The following is a 20,343-nucleotide window of genomic DNA, read 5'->3' on the forward strand; positions in this document are numbered from 1 at the left end:
GTAACTTTTTGGGCTAGCTGACCAAATTCACATATAAATGTGAGTTATTGATCTGTCTTTCTCATTGAAAGCAACAACTTATATGTGAATTTGGTCAGGTAGCCCAGAAAGTTACATACTGTCCATGTGCATTATTTCTGCTTCCCGTGAAGTTTTGTTTATCTTTTACTTTTCGTTATGTACACCAACTGAAAATACAATATTTTGGGTTATGGAAAGATATTTTACAGTGGTTGAGATGGTACAATAATTCTCTACACTATACTTATTCGTTTAATCACAAACTGAAATTAGGCAAACTATTAGAATTTTTGCAACCAGGAAATGTCAGTGATTTCTGCATAGTGCATCTTTAAGGTTAGCAGTGTGGTTGAGGTTAGGTTTAAAAATCAGATGTTAGAAATAGGCGGGGTTTATGACTTTGGGGTGATAACTAGTGACGACACACTGGTCCGAGTTCACTAGTTATCACAGCCACAAAGTCATAAACCCTGCCTGTTTCTACAATTTCTCTTCTTAAAATCTTATTTTCAACATCATTAACCAAAATTCAAAAGGCACTCGCACATCTGAGCAATCTCTTTGCAGGTGCATGGCAACAGTTGAACAAGATGAAGGAAAAAGGAAACCGCACACTGATCTTGGTAGTATCACTGATATTTAATAAGCTAACGTAAACAAACACTAACCACACGCCTAAACTTAAATTAAGACCTAACACCAACACCAAATGTTTGTTTCCATTCATTTTTACTATATAGACATTTACATTTAAGTCATTTAGCAGACGCTCTTATCCAGAGCGACTTACAAATTGGTGCATTCACCTTATGACATCCAGTGGAGCAGCCACTTTACAATAGTGCATCTAAATATTTTAAGGGGGGGTGAGAAGGATTACTTTATCCTATCCTAGGTATTCCTTAAAGAGGTGGGGTTTCAGGTGTCTCCGGAAGGTGGTGATTGACTCCGCTGTCCTGGTGTCGTCGTGAGGGAGTTTGTTCCACCATTGGGGGGCCAGAGCAGCGAACAGTTTTGACTGGGCTGAGCGGGAACTGTACTTCCTCAGTGGTAGGGAGGCGAGCAGGCCAGAGGTGGATGAATGCAGTGCCCTTGTTTGGGTGTAGGGCCTGATCAGAGCCTGGAGGTACTGAGGTGCCGTTCCCCTCACAGCTCCGTAGGCAAGCACCATGGTCTTGTAGCGGATGCGAGCTTCAACTGGAAGCCAGTGGAGAGAGCGGAGGAGCGGGGTGACGTGAGAGAACTTGGGAAGGTTGAACACCAGACGGGCTGCGGCGTTCTGGATGAGTTGTAGGGGTTTAATGGCACAGGCAGGGAGCCCAGCCAACAGCGAGTTGCAGTAATCCAGACGGGAGATGACAAGTGCCTGGATTAGGACCTGCGCCGCTTCCTGTGTGAGGCAGGGTCGTACTCTGCGGATGTTGTAGAGCATGAACCTACAGGAACGGGCCACCGCCTTGATGTTAGTTGATATATAGCCCATTTAGGCTGTGGTAACTAGCGGAAACCCTGATCCGGGTACAAATTAACGTAAAGGCTGCGTAAACGTTGCATTGCGCGTACGTTTACAACAGTCAGGCGATGCAACGATGATCCAATGACACCGTTTGTAAGGTAACTGTAATATTCATGTGTAAACATACTGAATTGTAATTGGATGCATTTTACCGCCGTATCATACTGCGCTATGATTGGGTAAAACCACCCAGGTGTTGAGGTCATCTTCGGTTGATCATGGTATGAGACATGCCAGTTATAGCTAGCTAATAAAGAGCTATGTTTAGAAATATCCGGTCGTACTGCATTTGATTATTTTGTACAAAGCGTGCAAGACAGTGACTATACTCTGCTAATGTATGTTAAAAGCTAATTTATGTATTGCAGTTTGTTTGAACTTTATTGTAGGTTGTTTAGCTGTCTGTTGTGATCTACATAATATATTAGAGTAGAGAGAAAAGCATTGGCTAACTGTTAGCCACAACACCAACAGTTGTGTCTAGCCAAAAAGTAAACTAAAAGCTAAGTTATAAAACGCTAGCTAGTTGGATAAGTATGTGCACGTAAGGACAACCGTAGCATAGGATGGCAACCGTGTGACTAGGCTAATTAATGCAGTGATAAAGCACCTTCTGTTTACACTTTGTTTTGAGTTCACCTTCTAGGCAACTATGTTAACGTAGTTATTTATGTGTTTCAGCACTGAAAGTCACCTGTGTGCTGTCCAATTGTCCCTAGGCTTTGGGACCATGGCTTATCCATTAAGGAGTGAAGTGGTCAGGCTGTATAAAAATGTAAGCATAAATTTGTCCCTTTCAATTTCTTCTTCACGTGGCCTTTTGTCTAAAGTATAACAGGACGTCCAGAAATCAAATGACCACTACTTTAAGATTAAGATAACTTTATTGGTAAATTGCACACAAGGTCCAATCATAATTTAACATCACCTTTTAACTGAACCCCTCCGAAAGACAAGCACACATACAGACCGGGTGCCAGCTGTGTTGTGGGAGGTGGGGGCAAGTGCCTTGCTCAAGGGTACATTGTCAGGCATTTTCGGTTGCTAGCTCACTTCCTGACAGATCTTCAGTCGGACCTCGGATTTGAACTGGCAACCTTCCGGTCGCTAGGCTACCTGCCCTAACGCACATTTTTTTGTTTTTAAAATATACGTTTCTACCCCCTTCAATGGGTAATTGTCACTGTTCTACTCCTCCAACAGCTCCTATACCTTGGATGGGAGTATCCCAAAGGTGCTGGCTCCTTTAGGGATAGACTGAAGTCTGCATTTTTGAATAACAAAGATGTGAAAGACCCAGAGATGATCAAACAAATGATAGCCCGAGGGTAGTTTGTCATCAAGGAGTTGGAAGCACTTTACTACCTGAGGAAGTACAGAGCCATGAAAAAGCGGTACTATGAACCTGAGGAATGACTGGCGACACCACTGCCTTGAAATGTGACAATAACAAAGTTATGGTGCCCTCTATGAAGATGTTTTATTAAGAAGGGTCTAAGAAGCCACCTGACGAGTCCATCAAACACCAGAACGATTGAAGGCCATATTAAAGTTCAATAGAAGCCATGACAGTGCATTCAGTGTACAACAGTATATGCGGTTTAATATGCTGTCCTTGTTCCAAGCATACTTTAAACAGTATACTGGCTTTTGTAGTCTTGTATTTTCCTTTTTATACAATATTTTACACAGATCAACTTTGCCAAAACCACTATAAAACCACCTCAAATATTTATTTGAAACTATGCTGGAAAAATATTTTGGGGATCTGAAAAAAAAAACATTCAATGTGGAATGAGAATACTAAAACATAGCAGTGAACCTGAGTTGCTTCATTCAAGTAGAATAACTTCATATTGGTGTAAAATTGAGGTTTTAATACAAAATAAAAACATTTGAACTCTTATCTGGTGATTGAACGTTATTGTAGGATGTCGATCTTCAGAGTATAAAATTAAACTTAAGTCTTAAAGTCTTGTAAACACCTTAACACATGAGAGGTTGTCGCGTTGTATGTCCGGTGAGGTCCAGGTCATGTTCCGTGGTCACTCTGGCTCAGTCACCACTGCACTCGGATATGTCAATTCGGCAGATAGGGCACGTGGAGTTTTCCTGCCAACAGCAAACAACCAGGTGTATTTCTTTCTAATATATTTCATGTTGTTATCTTATAGTTTACCATTTACCTTGTACAAACTCAAGGTTCAATAGTTAATTTAATTACATTTTAAAATGGTGAGAACACCAACTGTTGTAACTGCATTGTAACACAGTGCTGTCTAAATAGGTTGTGTTGGGGCCTGCTTATATTGCACCACAGAAAGTGTGTACCTTTAACCAGCGGTCGATGCATTGCATATGGTAGTTATGGAGGCAAGGGAGCATCCTCAGCAGTTCCCCCTCTGTATAGTCCGAGAAACAGATCTGACACCTGTACACAGAGGAAAACATTATCACTGGAGAACACTAAGAGAATACACTAGTAGTAGTGTTGTCACTAAACCAGAATTTTGACTTCGATACTGTCTCATAAAACCCATGAATGACAGCACAAGCTCACAGTCAGTTGAGGAAGAGATGTGACAGACGAAGGGGGACAGTATCTATAGACGTGACGGAGAGACGATTAAAGGTGCACTATGCAGATATCGTTCTGCCATTTCCTGGTTGCTAAAATTCAAACCATTCACCTAATTACAGTTTATATGACAAAGCAAGCATAGTGTAGACAGTGTACCATCTAAACCGCTGTGAAATATACTGTTTGTAATATATAGTGCCTTCGGAAAATATTCAGACCCCTTCACTTTTTGTTACGTTACAGCTTTATTCTAAAATATATTAAATTGTTTTATTTCATCAATCTACACACAAGGCCACAGGAAGGACAAAAAGATCAAGGACATCAACCACCCGAGCCACATCCTGTTCACCCCGCTATCATACAGAAGGTGAGGTCAGTGCATCAAAGCTGGGACTGAGAGACTGAAACAGCTTCTATCTCAAGGCCATCAGACTGTTAAATGGACATCACTAGCCGGCTACCACCCGGTTACTCAATCCTGCACCATATATAAAACATTGAATCGCTGGCCACTTTAAAAATGGAACACGAGTCACTTTAATAAATGTTTACACACTGCTTTACTCATCTTATATGTATATTGTATTTTATTCCACTGTATTTTAGTCAATGCCATGCCAACATCGTCCTAATATTATATCTGCACAGCTATTTTCAGGTCTCTACAGAGATGTTCAAACAGGTTCAAGTCCAGCTCTGGCTAGGCCACTCAAGGACATTCAGAGACTTGTCCCGAAGCCACTCCTGCGTTGTCTTGGCTGTGTGCTTGGGATTGTTGTCCTGTTGGAAGGTGAACCATTTTACCCCAGGCTGAGGTCCTGAGCAGGTTTTCATCAAGGATCTCTGTACTTTGCTCTGTTCATCTTCCCCTCAATCCTGACTAGTCTCCTAGTCCCTGCCGCTGAAAAACATCCCCACAGCATGATGCTGCCACCATGCTTCACCGTAGTGATGATGCCAGGTTTCCTCCAGATGTGATGCTTGGCATTCAGGCGTTCCAAGCGGGATGACGCTCCAAGCAGGCTGTCATGTACCTTTTACTGAGGAATGGCTTCCTTCTGGGAACTCTACCATAAAGGCCTGATTGGTGGAGTGCTGCAGAGATGGTTTTCCTTTTGAAAGGTTCTCCTATCTCCACAGAGGAGCTCTGTCAGAGTGACCATCAGGTTCTTGGTCACCTCCTTGACCAAGGTCTTGATGGTTCCAGACTTCTTCCAATTAAGAATGATGGAGGCCACTGTGTTCTTGGACCTTCAACGCTGCAGAAATGTTTTGGTACCCTTCCCCAGATCTGTGCCTCGACACAATCCCGTCTCGGAGCTCAACGGATAATTCCTTGACCTCATGGCTTGGTTTTTGCTCTGACATTCCCTGTCAACTGTGGGACCTTATATATAGACAGGTGTGCCTCTTTCCAAATCATGTCCAATCAACTGTTTTTCACACAGGTGGACTCCAATCAAGTTGTAGAAAAATCAAGGATGATCAATGGAAACAAGATGCACCTGAGCTCAATTTCGAGTCTCATGGTAAAGGGTCTGAATACTTAGGTAAATAAGGTGTGTTTTTAATACATTTGCAAACATTTCTAAAAAGAAATATGTTTTTGCTTTGTCATTATGGGGTATTGTGTGTAGATGAGGATTTATTTAATACATTTTAGAATTAGGCTGTAAAGTAACAATGTGGAAAAAGTAAAGGGGTCTGAATACTTTCCAAATGCACTGTATACACACACACGTTTTGCATGTGTTATTGCAGTGGCAGAGAAATGCTTGTTTCTAGCGCCACGCGACCAATAAAATGTTATTCGTATTCCTATTAACTTCCAGCGGCTTTATCGCAATGCTAAGTCATACCGGCCAACTTACTGCCTGCTTGAACGGCAATAACTCAGATAAACATGAAATTACCCTGGGAATCGATGCAGAGCTCAGATGCACAAAAGCAATATAACATTCAAAATGGGTGAATCTTTCATTTCTGTGCAGCATGAGTGGGGAGCTAACATGTTGCAGCCCAGACTTCCAGTGCTCTAGCAAAAAGTGGAGCAGGCAAAAGGCATGAACTTTGCACTCGTTGTTTATGTAGTAGTAATGAAAAAGTACCGAAGTATATAGTGCTACACTAATCTGAAGCGTGCTGATATTCTGAGCAAGTAAATTGATGTATTTTTAATTAGAACTGGTGAACTGCACTGCGTCATCTTTATTGGAAACTATGATGAGTTTAATCAATGTGTCACTGCTTTGGCTGGAACAATATCCTGTGCTCAGACAGTCCCATCTTACATTATGGAAAAGGTACTCGTTTGTGACTTACTGTGTCTTTCCTGCACTATGTGCTGGGTCGTAGGTTTTCGTAGGCAGCCTCTCAATCTCTCTTTCACTCAGGGTTTTCTTGGCCACAACAGCACCCTGGCCCTCCTCAAAGGCCAGTAGAGCCTGAGAGATCAAAACAGAGCATACACACATGAACCAAAACCCACATTATTAAGACAATGGGGTTACTAGGGATGCAAGACCTAAATCAATGCAAGAAAAATGCTGGAAAACCTATGTAAGAGTTTGACTGCAAAACAGAAGGTGTGATGCCTACATGGAGAGGACAGAAGCTTAGTTTGTTTCACAAATGGACCCAGGCAAGTTGTACCTCATAGTTGTCTCCCTGACTGTCATCAAAGAGAGAAGAGACCACATGACGGGGGTTTCTGCGACGAGGAGTGCGAGATCGGCCTCTTCCTCTGCGCCTTCCCATCAACTCTGAATGATTCAACAGACACTTAACACACATACACACCACAGCAACAAAACCATTTTCTAACTAAGTAGTGCATCAAGCATACCAGTAAATTTCACACTACTGTGGTTGTTGTTCAGTAACATACCTTCCTCTAATCCCGCGACGAGAGGCGAAAACGCTGCGTAGTTCACTGCTGAGGGCCAGGGCGACATCCAGTTCATCCCTAAATGAGGATCATACTGGAGGGGGACAGAACAATAATCAGACCAGTTCACACAGCAGCGCAATTCAAAATAATAACAGTGGAATCCCCATTCAGTGTTACATTGAGTGTGTACGTGCTTTTGGACATAATACTCACCGGGTAGTTGTGGTGGGGTCTGTTGGGCGCCATGGCTTCCTGCTGTCTCCTTTGTTCCTGCTGCAGTTGCTCCTCTCGGTCAAACTGTTCCTACAGAGAGAAAAAAATCCATCACACAGGCTAATCAGGAGACTGAAGGTTTTATGTGAAAGTAATTAATTCAGTTCCAATCCTGAATGTACTGATTAAGATTGAATTAGCCTGAAGTAGAGAACCCAACAGTGTGTTGTCGACCAGTGTTGACTTACAGCAAGCTTGTTTTAAAAAGATAAGTGGTATCCTTTGAGTTATCCCTACCTGAAGACTGCGCGCAAATGCCTCATCTTCCTTCAACTGCACTGCACGAACCACAGCCTCTACAATGACATCATCATCGTTGTCACTGATGACCACCTCGTCATATTTGGGCGACATTGCTTCGTCTGTTGAGATAAGAGTAGTCAGAGGGTCCAGAGACACACCAAGGATAAGCTTATGGTTCTGCTGTTGTCTGTGAATTCTGTTCCGAGTCAGGTTGGTCAATGTGTAGTGAGTCACTTAAAAGTGACCTAGAATCTACTCTGCAGTTAACTTTTAGGTAGGTCTACAAAGTCTATATCAGGCCCGTAACATTTCGAAGTAGCGTTCTGTCAAAGTGCTAAACTTCTTTTCGCCTTAGTATATGTGTCATCTTCTTACCCGTAGAGAAAGGAACCTCCCAGCCAGCAACATGACTCTCTTTCTCTGTGCCTGGCAGGAATGACACGGAGTCTGTGGTGAGGTTTGTTGGGGCTCGGGCAAATGTGGAGGCGGACTTGGTAGAGGTGGACTTGGTAGAGGCTGCTCTTTTACAGGTCCTCTTCCTGCCTCTGTTGTAACTAGGGAGCCCAGGTTCCACTGTGGATTCTGCCACAGGAGCCTGAGACAATGTGTTTCTGCAAAATCCTTCCCCGGCTGTCACTTCCTGCGAGGCAGGGGGCGCACCAAGGGAGGATGAGGGTGGTGATGATGAATAAGAACATGGCATAGAGGAAGGGAGAGGAGGTTCCAGCCAGGTCACCAGAGAAGAGTCTGTTGTCATGAGAGATGAAGCAGCAACAAAACCACTGGTTGCCCACGAGGTGCCCGGTTTGGCTTCACCTCTCATGCTGGTGGCTGGCATGGACAGCTTTTTGCGTTTTGACATCTGATGAGAGGTGGGGGTCATGATGAGCGATTTGTCCTCTCGACTGGGAGGTGGGCTGAGAGAAACCTGCAAAAAAAGGGCAAGGTCAGGCTGTGGCGACATTCAGCGACTCAACTTTACATTTCTGTTGCAAGACTTGAGATGTCACACTTGGATTTTATAGGAAATTGTTGTCTTCAGAATGTATTCAACTTACCGATCCAAAGTTTTCAAACCTATTGTACCGCCGCCTCCGTCTGAGGTACTGAGGGCTGCACAAGCAGAATGAGAACATTTTGAGGAATATAGCTCTACACATTAGTCTTGCTTCGTAAGGTACACTGACAGAAACAGGATCTTTATTGCACCGATGGTAGTAAGTGTTCCTAGTAAATACAGGACCATAATATGCAAAGCAGCAGTGTACCTGGGTGTCTCAAGGATGACGACAGGGGGCTCGTTGAGGGTGCCAAATTCACTGAGATCACCAAAGAGCAGGTCTTGCTCATCCAGTAGGCATGCCTGATTCAGGGGTCCCGTGGTGTCTAGTTCCTCCAAGTCCTGAAGTGGACTGCTGGGCTCCAAGTTCTCCAGTGTTCTGTCCATGTCTACGAAGATGGAGCTACTAGCTTGTGTATGGTCCCATACACTGTCAAAGCTGCAATGTGCAAACCAACACACATTCACACCATTTTATGTGGTAAATGACAAAGTTAGAGCAGTCTACTTTTTCATAATCAAGCAGTCTTAATGAGGTTTGCTACTGTATATTATTAATTCTAAATTACATAAGGTGCCCCTGGAGAAGTTACTAGCTGAGTAGTCCAGTTAATCACTTAATTGGTATATACAGCCTGAAACTAATGACTGCAAAATTGTGTAATTGTTCCTTACAAGCCAGAATATTGAAGAAAAAAAATAACATTTAAACTTACTCTACCGATTGTCTGTGCAGTTTGTACTTCAGCTGCTCAGATTTGAGACAAAATATTCACAGGAATGTATTGTTAGGTATATGGTTTGGTTCTGCACCTAGGTAAAAAAAAAAAGTATACTGAATATTTGGTTCCATCGTCAATCGCTATTGAACCAAGTATGCCATGACAATTGAATATTCTGAATAAGGGGAGGGAGGAGAACAATCCACACCTTTTTGTTGGAATTGTTTTGGGAAGACAGAAAATTAAATAAATTTGAATGAAATAAAATTCACACAAAAAGGTGTTGATTGTTCTCCATACCCCTGGTTTAGAATATACCATTTTCATGACCATTGCATGCTTGGTTCAATAGCTATCGAAGGGAAAAAATAATGGTTCTCTAAAAAGTTGGGTAAACAATATTTTCCTTTGGATATCTTGTCTCAAATTTTAAGCAGCTGAAGGACAAACCACATAGACAACAGGTATAGTACATTTAAATGTAATTTGAGTCAACATTCTGGCTTGTAAGGAACATTTACACAATTTTGCAGGCATTAGTTTCAAGCTACATTTCCTTTAGAAAGTATTTACACCCTCTACTTTTCCACATTTTATTTTTTGAGATTTTATTTTTGAGATTTTATAAACAATACAAAACATACACACGACTACATCCTAGAAAACATCACACCTGCCCAGACCCACTAGCCCCCATCCCCATCTCCATCTCACTTTCTACCACATGGCCTGAAACCGCACGGTTGTTTGTCTCCATCGCCAAGATAATAAAGCTTTTGATCTTTCCATTGCGTGAACGACGGAGGGTTGGCTGATTTCCAGTTTGAGAATACTTTTTAAAAAATTTAAAAAGTTTTATAATTGATGAGAAGAGTATAGTTCAACCCGTCGGGTAACTCACTGCAACCTCATGTCATGCCTTAAAATATACAAACAGACACATTAAAAACAAACTTATGTAATACTTTTTTTTTTACATTCCCAGAAGGCATGAATTATTACTTAAAGGCTGAATTTTAAATAGATTAAATTGAGATTATGTCACTGGCCTAGACACACAATAACCCATAATGTCAAAGTGGAATTATGTTTTTAGAAACGGTACCAATTTAAAAAAAAAAAATTTAATGAAAAGCTGAAATGGCTTGAGTCGAAGTATTCAACACCTTTGTTATGGCAAGCCTAAATAAGTTTGAGTAAACATTTGCTTAACAAGTCACATAAGATGCAACGATAGTGTTAAAAACCTCTACAGGATTGGTGTCCTCCCCCGCGGGACGGTTGAGCTAACGTGCACTAATGTGATTAGCATGACTTAAGTGGCAAGAACATTTCCCAGGACATAGACATGTCTTATATGGGCAGAAAGCTTAAATTCTTGTTAATCTAACTGCACTGTACAATTTAGAGTAGCTATTACAGTGAAAGATTCCTCAAACAATAGCATGGTAGAGTGCACAGTTATGTCCTTAAATGTATCTATAAAACAATTAGGCACATTTGGGCAGACTTGATACACCATTTTGAACAGTAATGCAATGGTTCATTGGAGCAGTCTAAAAACTTTGCACATACACTGCTGCCATCTAGTGGCGAAATCTAAATTGTGCCAAGATTCCTAAGTCATATATCATGGCCTTTCTCTTGCATTTCAAAGATGAAAAAAATAAAACGCATGTTTTTTCTTTGTATTATCTTTTACCAGATATGTGTTATATTCTCCTACATTAATTTCACATTTCCAAACACTTCAAAGTATTTCCTTTCAAATGGTATCAAGAATATGCATATCCTTGCTAGCTTTGGGTATGTCATTTAGGCGAAAATTGAAAAGGGGTCTGGTCCTTAAGAAGTTTTTAACATGAGATATATATATATATATATAAAATACACACACACACAGTTGAAGTCGTAAGTTTACATACACTTAGGTTGGAGTCATTAAAACTCTTTCAACCACTTCACAAATTTCTTGTTGACAAAATATAGTTTTGGCAAGTCGGTTAGGACATTACTTTGTGCATGACACAAGTCATTGTTTACAGACAGATTATTTCAATTATAATTCACGGTATCACAATTCCAGTGGGTCAGAAGTTTACATACACCAAGTTGACTGCCTTAAACAGCTTGGAAAATTCCAGAAAATGGTGTCATGGCTTTAGAAGCGTCTGATAGGCGAATTGACATAATTTGAGTCAATTGGAGGTGTACCTGTGGATGTATTTCAAGGCATACCTTCAAACTCAGTGCCTCTTTGCTTGACATCATGGGAAAAGCAAAAGAAATCAGCCAAGACCTGAGAAAAACATTGTAGACCTCCACAAGTCTGTTTCATCCCTGGGAGAAATGTCCAAACGCCTGAAGGTACCACGTTCACCTGTACAAACAATAGTACGCGAGTATAAACACCATGGGGACCACGCAGCTGTCAGACCGCTCAGGAAAAATATGTGTTCTGTCTCCTAGAGATGAATGTACTTTGGTGCGAAAAGTGCAAATCAATCCCAGAACAGCAGCAAAGGACCTTGTGAAGATGCTGGAGGAAACAGATACAAAAGTATCTATAGCCACAGTAAAACAAGTCCAATATCGACATAACCTGAAAGGCCGCTCAGCAAGGAAGAAGCCACTGCTCCAAAACCACCATAAAAAAGCCATACTACGGTTTGCAACTGCATGGGGACAAAGATCGTACTTTTTGGAGTAATGTCCTCTGGTCTGATGAAACAAAAATAACTGTTGGCCATAATGACCATCGTTATGTTTGGAGGAATAAGGGGGAGGCTTGCAAGCCGAAGAACACCAGCCCAACCGTGAAGCACAGGGGTGGCAGAATCATGTTGTGGGGGTGCTTTGCTGCAGGAGGGACTGGTGCACTTCACAAAATAGATTACATCATTAGGTCGGAAAAGTATATGGATATATTGATATATTGAAGCAACATCTCAAGACATTAGTCAGGAAGTTAAAGCTTGGTCGCAAATGGGTCTTCCAAATGGACAATGACACCAAGCATACTTCCAAAGTTGTGGCAAAATGGCTTAAGGACAACAAAAGTCAAGGTATTGGAGTGGCTATCACAAAGCCCTGACCTCAATCCTATAGAACATTTGTGGGCAGAACTGAAAAAGCGTGTACAAGCAAGGAGGCCTACAATCCTTACTCGGTTACACCAGCTCTGTAAGGAGGCATGGGCCAAAATTCACCCAACTTATTGGGGGAAGCTTGTGGAAGGCTACCTGAAACGTTTGACCCAAGTTATAAAATGTAAAGACAATGCTACCAAATACTAATTGAGTGTATGTAATCTTCTGACCTGGGAATGTGATGAAAGAAATAAAAGCTTAAATAAATCCCTCTCTCTAATATTATACTGACATTTCACATTCTTAAAATAAAGTGGTTATCGTAACGACCTAAGACAGGGAATTTTTACTAGGATTAAATGTCAGGAATTGTGAAAAACTGAGTTAATATGTATTTGGCTAAGGTGTATGTAAATTTCTAATACACATACACACATATAGTATGGGAAAACTGAGATTCCTCATGAAACCCAGACAACAACAAAAATACCATCATTTTTGGAGGAAGGATTGTTGACATTTGAATCCAAAAGCATAATTGAGAAATAATTAATCTAAGTTGACATACTTATGACATTTTGGCCTACCCACGGCCACCTTTAAGACTCCATAATGTTTCATCTGTAGATGCTTTACCACTTGCTCTGTAATATGAGTAGTATTTTTATTTCAATAAAAATGTCAATAAATGAATATTGAAAAATTTAAACAAAAAAATGTTGGATTTGGCTATTTTTGTTTTATACATTTTTGAATATGATATACTCTACAAGCATATTCAAGTCCTAGAGTGGATCTATGCTAGATTTAAAGTTACGGCCCAATTAGTGGAGAGAAAATGGAATCTAGGCAATGTAACCAATCACAGCCTTCCTTTTACTTGTATCACTGCACATCCTGCAAATGGGTTGCCACATTCATTGTTGGTAATGCTGACAAATTGGATCATAACTCTAAAAGTAGCAGACAGCCAACTCTGGAACATTGATATGTCCATTTAATATATTATGTTCAACAATACATTGAAACATTTGCCAAATCAAATTGTGTGTTTTCAATATTCATGTTTTATATTCTTCAATATTCATAAATTATATAAAAAAAGTTACTGAAATCTAAATACTACGCATTACAGAGCAAGCGGAAAAGCTTCATATGACACCAATGTTTGCTGTGTAGCACCTACAGATTAAACAATATGATGTCTTAAAGGAGGCCTGGGTAAGGCCAAAATTGAATAAATATGCCAACTTTGAGAAATTATGCTTTCAGATAAAAATGTTAAATATACAGTTCCTTCAGAAAGTATTCACACCCCTTGACTTTTTCCACATTTTGTTGTTACAGCCAGAATTTAAAAAGTATTAAATCAATATTCTTTGTTGTCACTGGCCTACTCCAGAATGTCAAAGTGGATTATGATTTTCTCTCTATTTTTTTTACAAATTAATTAAAAATGAAAAGCTGAAATGTCTTCAGTCAATAAGTATCCCCTTTGTTAGGGCAAGCCTAAATAAGTTAATGAGTAAAAATGTGCTTAACAAATTACATAAGTTGCATGGACACACTGTGCACAGATCATTGTATGTGTGGGGTACAGAGATGAGGTAGTCATTCAAAAATCATATTAATTTAATGACTACCTCATCTCTGTACCCCACACATGTAAGATCCCTCAATCGAGCAGTGAATTTCAAAACACAAAGACCAGGGATGGTTTTGAAATGCCTCGTAAAGGGCACCTATTGGTAGATGGGTAAAAAAAAGCAGACATTGAATATCCCTTTGAGCATGGTGAAGTTAATTATAGATCAATATTGTAGTTATTCCACAATACTAACCTAAATGACAATGTTAAAAGGAAGCCTGTACAGAAAAACATGTATCCTGTTTGCAATAAGGCACTAAAGTAAAACTGAAAAAATGTGGCAAAGAAATTAACTTTATGTCCTGAATACAAAGCGTTAAGTTTTGGGCAAATCCACCACAACACATCACCGAGTACCACCCTTCATATTTTCCAGCATGGTGGTGGCTTCATCATGTTATGTGTGTACTTGTCATCGGCAAGGACTAGGGAGTTTTTTTTAGCACAGGCAAAATCCTAGAGGAAAACCTGGTTCAGTCTGCGTTCCAACAGACACTGGGAGACAAATCCACCTTTCAGCAGGACAATAACCTAAAAACACAAGGCCAAATATACACTGGAGTTGCTTAGAAAAGGTGTGCAAAGCTCTTAGACTTACCCAGAAAAACTCACAGCTGTAAACCCTGCCAAAGGTGATTCTAACATGTATTGACTAAGGGTGTTGAATACTTATCGAATTAAGCTATATTAGTGTTATTTTTGTATTTATTTTTAATACAAATGTTAGAATTTTTCTTCCACTTTGACATTGCAGAGTACTTTGTGTAGAACATTGGACAAAAACATGACATTTAAATATATTTTAATCCCACCTTGTAACACATTTTGAGAAACTCTAGGGGTGTGAATACTTTAAAGTCACTGTACTGTATATACAAATTAATTGTGTATTACAGCCTGATTAAATCAGATTACTAGCTAGGCAGCTAGATTAAAAGATAACTAGGTTAGATAACTACCTGTATTTGTCCAAGGAATTAAAATAGTTCTATAGGATCCCCATTTATTTGACTCTGAAATTACTATTTTGACGGCATAAGGATATGACTCATTCGCTTCATGATTGAAATATTGTGGGAACGTAACGTCTTAACGTTACATAAACATATCAATGAGTGTACCTAGCTAGATATTCCCTAGGAGGTGTGAACCTGTAAACATTAGCTAATTTACTGGCAAGTATGTACTGCACTCTGTTGGTATGCGTTGGCTAGCTAACTGTGCCTACCCGGTGGTATGCTAGCTAACTGTGCCTGTGGCTACCGACTGTTGACTGATCTAATATAAATACAACAAAACTAATACCTTCACATAGATCACACCTTACTTCGTGATTACGATTCAATTGGTCCTTGTTCTCGAGAGCCCTCTTGTTAATCCATCTCACAAAATACAACGACTAAACATTCCAGCCAGCTAGCTAACCAGTTGCTCATTTCCTTTCTCTTCCAGCGCCAAAACCACAACATTCTGTTTTATTTCCGTTTGTGACGTGTAATGTTCTGCGTTCACTTCCGACATCACTTCATAAAAAAAGTTACCATCAGAGGTGGTTTTGAAGAGACCATAATATCAAAGATAATGACAACTCTGTGGTAATATGAAAACTGTGGTTAAATTCTCCCGTACTTAATATGTCAATTCAAGTAACCGCCATCACTTGCAAATACGATGTTCATTTATTTAATGAATAATTGTGTATTTACATTATCACTAACGCCATTATCAAGGTACATAAATAAATATTAAAAATCTATTAACCCAACTTATCAGGACCAATAATGAGTATTGGAATAATGAGCACACAAGAAAAAAAAGAGACAACCACATATCCATAACTTAAAAAAAAATATATATATAAAAAAAATATATATATATATATATACACACACACTATACACTCAAACATGAGTCCACCTAGCTAGATATACTAGGAATAGAAAAGGGGAATTGATAGGAACTAAATGGAAGCTAATGTAAAACATCAGACTCAGGGACAGCAATAAAAAAAAATCCATCTTTAGGATGTCCCCTGCAACAAGGCAAACCACTCAGTTAAGGGCCCGGTTTCCTGATAGCCATGGAACTTGGTTTAGGAGTGTTTTAATGATGCCTCATTCTTACAACGGCCAAAGATGTAACGTCCGTTTCTCAAAACAACATGCAGAATGAACGTTCACTAAAAGCGTTGTTAGACCATGTGTTGACACTGATAGGATCGAAACAAAAGCAGCGCTCCTCTCAAATCAACTTTCTCCTTTCAAATCATATTCCAAAATCCTGATGATGCATCAGCTCCTAGAAAGATATTACCACCTATGGTTGGCTGCAAATATTGAGGCAACTTATAATGCTTACCCAATAATGCACAAAATCACATTGAGCACATCATTGCGCACATGTTGTTACACATCAAAATATATTGAGGCAAAAATTACAGATACAGACAATAATTGGCAAAATAGAATTAAATTGATTGAACATGACATTGATTTCAATTAGGTTGAAATACATAGACCCATGTAGCCTATTTATCTTTTAATGCAGTTATCTCGGTTTTAATTTGAAGCATATTTTTATCCTTCACTTACTTGCTTGTAACAATTGCAAAGACTTTAGCAACTTTGTATTTGTAGTCAACTTTGTTCTGAAGTTATCGGCAGTCATAATCAGAGAGATGAACATCTTGATTCTATGTTTAGCAGAGATCTTCTGTAAATAAAGTGACACAGAAGGTCAAAAACATAACGATGCACTTAACTGTTCTACGAGTGGTGAGGCTGTCGGTAAATAATGAGCGTGTTCAAGTGCAACTTTAGTAACGATGGTTTTGGGAAACATCAGAGATTTAACAATGCTCCTACGAAGATTCTAACAATGAATTTAGCATAAATATGCGGCGGGAAGTCACATTTATTTGCATGGTGTTAGGCTGAGGTTACTGTCCGCTCTTGAGAGACTCCACCAGCCTAAGGAGTAAGCAGAAACAGAAAAATTATTCAGTTTTGTTGTTGTATATTGAATGACTCCTCAGCTTGTCACTCATATTCTTTGTTCCTAATGCAAACCATGTTATTAATTTAATGATAATTTAAAACTGTTATCATCTTAACAGCTGAAAGACACACACACACACACACAAAAACAGCCTTATCCTTAACTAAACAGCCTCATTCATTTGGTTCCAATTCCATTACCATTCCATGGCCTCATCCAACCCTGTTCCCTTGGTGGCGGAGGTCTTGAAGATCTGCCACTTTCTGTCTTTGAGTGCTGGCAGGCCCAGGGAATTGGCGACCTCAGTGGGAGTCATGGCCTGCTCCATGTCTTGCTTGTTGGCAAACACCACCAGTATAGCCTTCTTCAGCTCCTCCTCCTGCAGAGAGAATGCAGACAGAGCCCTCTATATCTGGAAACCTAGTCTGTGACTGCACATGCTGTTTAGCTCACAATTCCATCAAAATATAGCAAGTACATGGATAAAAAGAGCTAGTGAGAGCCATGGGACCAGTAAACATATTCAACTATGGAAGGCTTTTATACAAGCTACTAAAGCCACATTACTCATACCTCAAGCATAGCCACCAGTTCAGACTTGGAGATTCCCATCCTGTCCCTGTCACTGCTGTCCACTACATAGATAACAGCATCAGTGTTGGAGTAGTAGCAGCGCCAGTAAGGCCTGAAACAGAGAGAGATGCAAGAAGAAAATTTGGGTAACCAATACATTTGTTGGTTGACTCTTGACAAACTGACTGCTGATGGTTGCAATATTCAGATATGTGTGAGACATATGCTACAATAAATAAGTTGAAGTCAGGAATGTCTCAATACCTAATACTGGTCTGCCCTCCAAGATCCCACACCTGGAACTTCAGATTCTTGTATGTCACCGTTTCCACGTTGAAACCAATGGCTGAAAAAGAAGAGAATGGTAAGTCAACTAATTTCTAGTATTGTAGGTTAATCGTAACTGTTTGCATGTCATTCTCTGCATGAGCCATTTCAGTGACCAATTTATCTGTTGCAAGACATACCATCGTATGGGCATGCAGGAGTTAGGCCATCAGTGTGAGTGTTCCTCAGCACTGAGAAGAAGTTATTTTCACTCACTGGGAATAGTGGTGACGACCTCCCCAACTTGAAGTCTGTAAAGGATTGTGGTTTTCCCAGCTCCATCCAACCCCAGGATCAGTATCCTCATTTCCCTGGTGCCAAACAGGCCAGAAAAAAGACTGGAGAAGAACCCACCTAGATTTAACAAGGCAGGAGGGATAAAGAAGATTAAAGTGGTAATACTTTGCTCATAACATTTGTCAAACTATACAGATAACTTCAAAGGACAAACACTAATGTCAACTGTCAGGTCTGCTAAATGCATCACATCGTGAAAGGAATTCTAAAGACATAAATCACGGTCTGGTACGCATGCACATTCACGTGTCAGAAAGTTATTATTTTCTTGAATATGTAAGGGTGTTTCCCTTTGATATTTTAAGTGGAAATTATACACCATTATTGGCATGCCATTTAACATAGACCACATGGAAAATTCTCTAAATCAGATTTTTATATGAATAAAGACTTGCTAAAGTATCAAGAATCTGCCTTTTAACATGCCCCTCGTCATGTTTCTCAGACTCCTAGGAAGATCACTTAACCCCAGCCTTTCACCATCATTGCAAAGCCTTAGTTATGTTGTTGCCATTTTCTTTCGTGGTGGAAAACAGAGCCCGTCGAGCATCACGTTAACCCTGTTGTCCATAGACAGATTGGCAAAACATTTTTTAACAGTTTCAATTTGTGTGAAGCTTGCATTCAATTGCCCCTCCATGTTGCACACAAGCTTACATGAAAACCTCAACCCTGTTGTGGTCAACCCTGTTACTTCAAAGGCACTTTTAGATAAAAAAAAACAACAACAAAAAACATTTGCAAGTAAAAGAAAAAAGACCAAATGCCAATAAAGTAAAAGGGTTGAGGTTTTCATCTTAAATCACACATAAATCCCCTCCTGACAGGGGGAATATACACGTGTTGTGTGCAACAGGGAGGGGCAATTGAATGCAAGCTTCAGCAAATTAAAATGAAAACATTTCTATTCAATCTATCTATGGGCAAGAGGGTTAACGTGTTGCTCGACTGCTCAGTTTTTCACCAAAAAAAACAACAGAATATGGCAACAAAATAACTAGGGCTTTGCAATGATGGTTAAAATGTTAGGAAAGGTTGGGGTTAAGTGGGTTCAAATATTCCTATAAATCTGAAAAACATGAAAACATTTTTCCCATCTTAAAACCCCTTGAGATGGGAAAACATGTTTTTTTAATGATGTGGAAAATGTGCTCTTTATGACATAATGTTAGGTGAAATTAATAGTTTTGTTGGACACTACCCAAAATGTACTCTACTAGTGGAACGACCCTGCTAGTAGAGCAACATATCGACATCTGTATTTAAGACATTGACTGGATAGCAAACGTTCGTCTGGCATACCTCAAAGAATAACCAAATAATCATAATTTATTCATAGAAAATCGTACATTTACCATAAAAGTCTACCTAGCTAGCTAATGCTAACACTAAGGCATACAACCAAATATTAAGATAAAACGTTGGCAGATGGTCAGATATTAATCAGTGGCTAAACATTGATTTTATGTCAAATTTTGTCGATAACTCTAAAAGCAAACTGTAAAGTAGCAACGAATCTTACCCATTTTTGACTAATAACAGTCCCTGCTATCAATCAGTATGCAAAGCTTTTTGTAGGAAAATATTTATTGTACATTGAGTGGCGTCTCTTCTTCTTTCTATTGGGTTTGTTTACATTGACAGCGCAGTTATCAGGACATTATCGCCACCTATTTTCAGGGATGTACTGGTGATTTGATGGTCTACTCTTTTACATTACAATCATACATTATACGGTACAGTCCCAACATTGAAAATATTAAAAAGTACACATTAATGTTCGGAGAAAATAACTTGTAGCACAAATCGAAGACCACACCGGCAGAGTGGATCAAAGTTTTGATATGGCTGCCTGCATTGACACATCGTGAAATACTCCTGTCTGTATTAAAAATCACTTCTACTCATAATAGTTTCAATAAAAAACATGACATTTTATTATTTAGTGTAAATTGTTTTATAGTCACATAGAATATTGAGTACAGTCACGCTTCAAAAAGCAGATAAATATACAGGTTAATCTACAATAGCAGATAAATTGGCTAACAAATATACAAATAAGCAACATGTTAATGAATAAATACAGCATACAATATACAAACA

At 39.6% G+C, this 20,343-nt stretch overlaps 2 protein-coding genes and 1 pseudogene across 4 annotated transcripts; 1 reads left to right on the forward strand and 2 right to left on the reverse strand.

Moving 5' to 3' along the window:
* The first annotated feature begins 1,323 nt into the window (after positions 1-1,323).
* LOC115109534 (LYR motif-containing protein 5A-like) lies at positions 1,324-3,443 on the forward strand (annotated as a pseudogene).
* Positions 2,403-15,521, reverse strand: si:ch211-59o9.10 (uncharacterized protein LOC561841 homolog). 3 transcript variants are annotated; one of them, XM_029634519.2, is made up of 11 exons: positions 15,374-15,521; positions 8,796-9,026; positions 8,586-8,640; positions 7,903-8,455; positions 7,522-7,646; positions 7,225-7,314; positions 7,009-7,102; positions 6,774-6,883; positions 6,444-6,565; positions 3,869-3,968; positions 2,403-3,649 (listed from the first exon to the last, which is right to left on the reverse strand). In XM_029634519.2, the coding sequence occupies exons 2-11, from the start codon at positions 8,972-8,974 to the stop codon at positions 3,593-3,595; spliced, it is 1,485 nt and encodes a 494-aa protein (XP_029490379.1). In that variant the 5' UTR covers positions 8,975-9,026; positions 15,374-15,521; the 3' UTR covers positions 2,403-3,592. The 3 variants fall into 3 exon arrangements, with proteins under 3 accessions (XP_029490379.1, XP_029490380.1, XP_029490378.1); XM_029634520.2 differs by having other exon boundaries at positions 15,369-15,521; XM_029634518.2 differs by having other exon boundaries at positions 15,352-15,521.
* Positions 15,522-15,902: 381 nt separating this feature from the next.
* On the reverse strand, positions 15,903-19,875 carry LOC115109533 (ADP-ribosylation factor-like protein 1). Its single transcript, XM_029634521.2, has 6 exons — positions 19,763-19,875; positions 18,160-18,297; positions 17,881-17,962; positions 17,617-17,728; positions 17,244-17,422; positions 15,903-17,015 (listed from the first exon to the last, which is right to left on the reverse strand). The coding sequence occupies exons 1-6, from the start codon at positions 19,764-19,766 to the stop codon at positions 16,985-16,987; spliced, it is 546 nt and encodes a 181-aa protein (XP_029490381.1). The 5' UTR covers positions 19,767-19,875; the 3' UTR covers positions 15,903-16,984.
* Positions 19,876-20,343: the final 468 nt, after the last annotated feature.

Source organism: Oncorhynchus nerka, linkage group LG25 (assembly GCF_034236695.1).
Source record: "Oncorhynchus nerka isolate Pitt River linkage group LG25, Oner_Uvic_2.0, whole genome shotgun sequence".
NCBI classification, from domain to species: domain Eukaryota; kingdom Metazoa; phylum Chordata; class Actinopteri; order Salmoniformes; family Salmonidae; genus Oncorhynchus; species Oncorhynchus nerka.

Excerpts from the sequence above, each read along its gene's own strand:
- LOC115109533 (XM_029634521.2), bottom strand. Across the intron at positions 17,423-17,616 it reads AACTGGTGGCTATGCTTGAG|GAGGAGGAGCTGAAGAAGGC; the intron begins GTATGAGTAATG and ends TTCTCTCTGCAG. Across the intron at positions 17,016-17,243 it reads TTGGATGAGGCCATGGAATG|GCTGGTGGAGTCTCTCAAGA; the intron begins GTAATGGAATTG and ends CTTACTCCTTAG.
- si:ch211-59o9.10 (XM_029634519.2), bottom strand. The coding sequence starts at position 8,974 with ATGGACAGAACACTGGAGAACTTGGAGCCCAGCAGTCCACTTCAGGAC. Across the intron at positions 8,456-8,585 it reads GGTTTGAAAACTTTGGATCG|GTTTCTCTCAGCCCACCTCC; the intron begins GTAAGTTGAATA and ends CTTTTTTTGCAG. Across the intron at positions 3,969-6,443 it reads CATAGTGCAGGAAAGACACA|GTGTCAGATCTGTTTCTCGG; the intron begins GTAAGTCACAAA and ends CTCTGTGTACAG.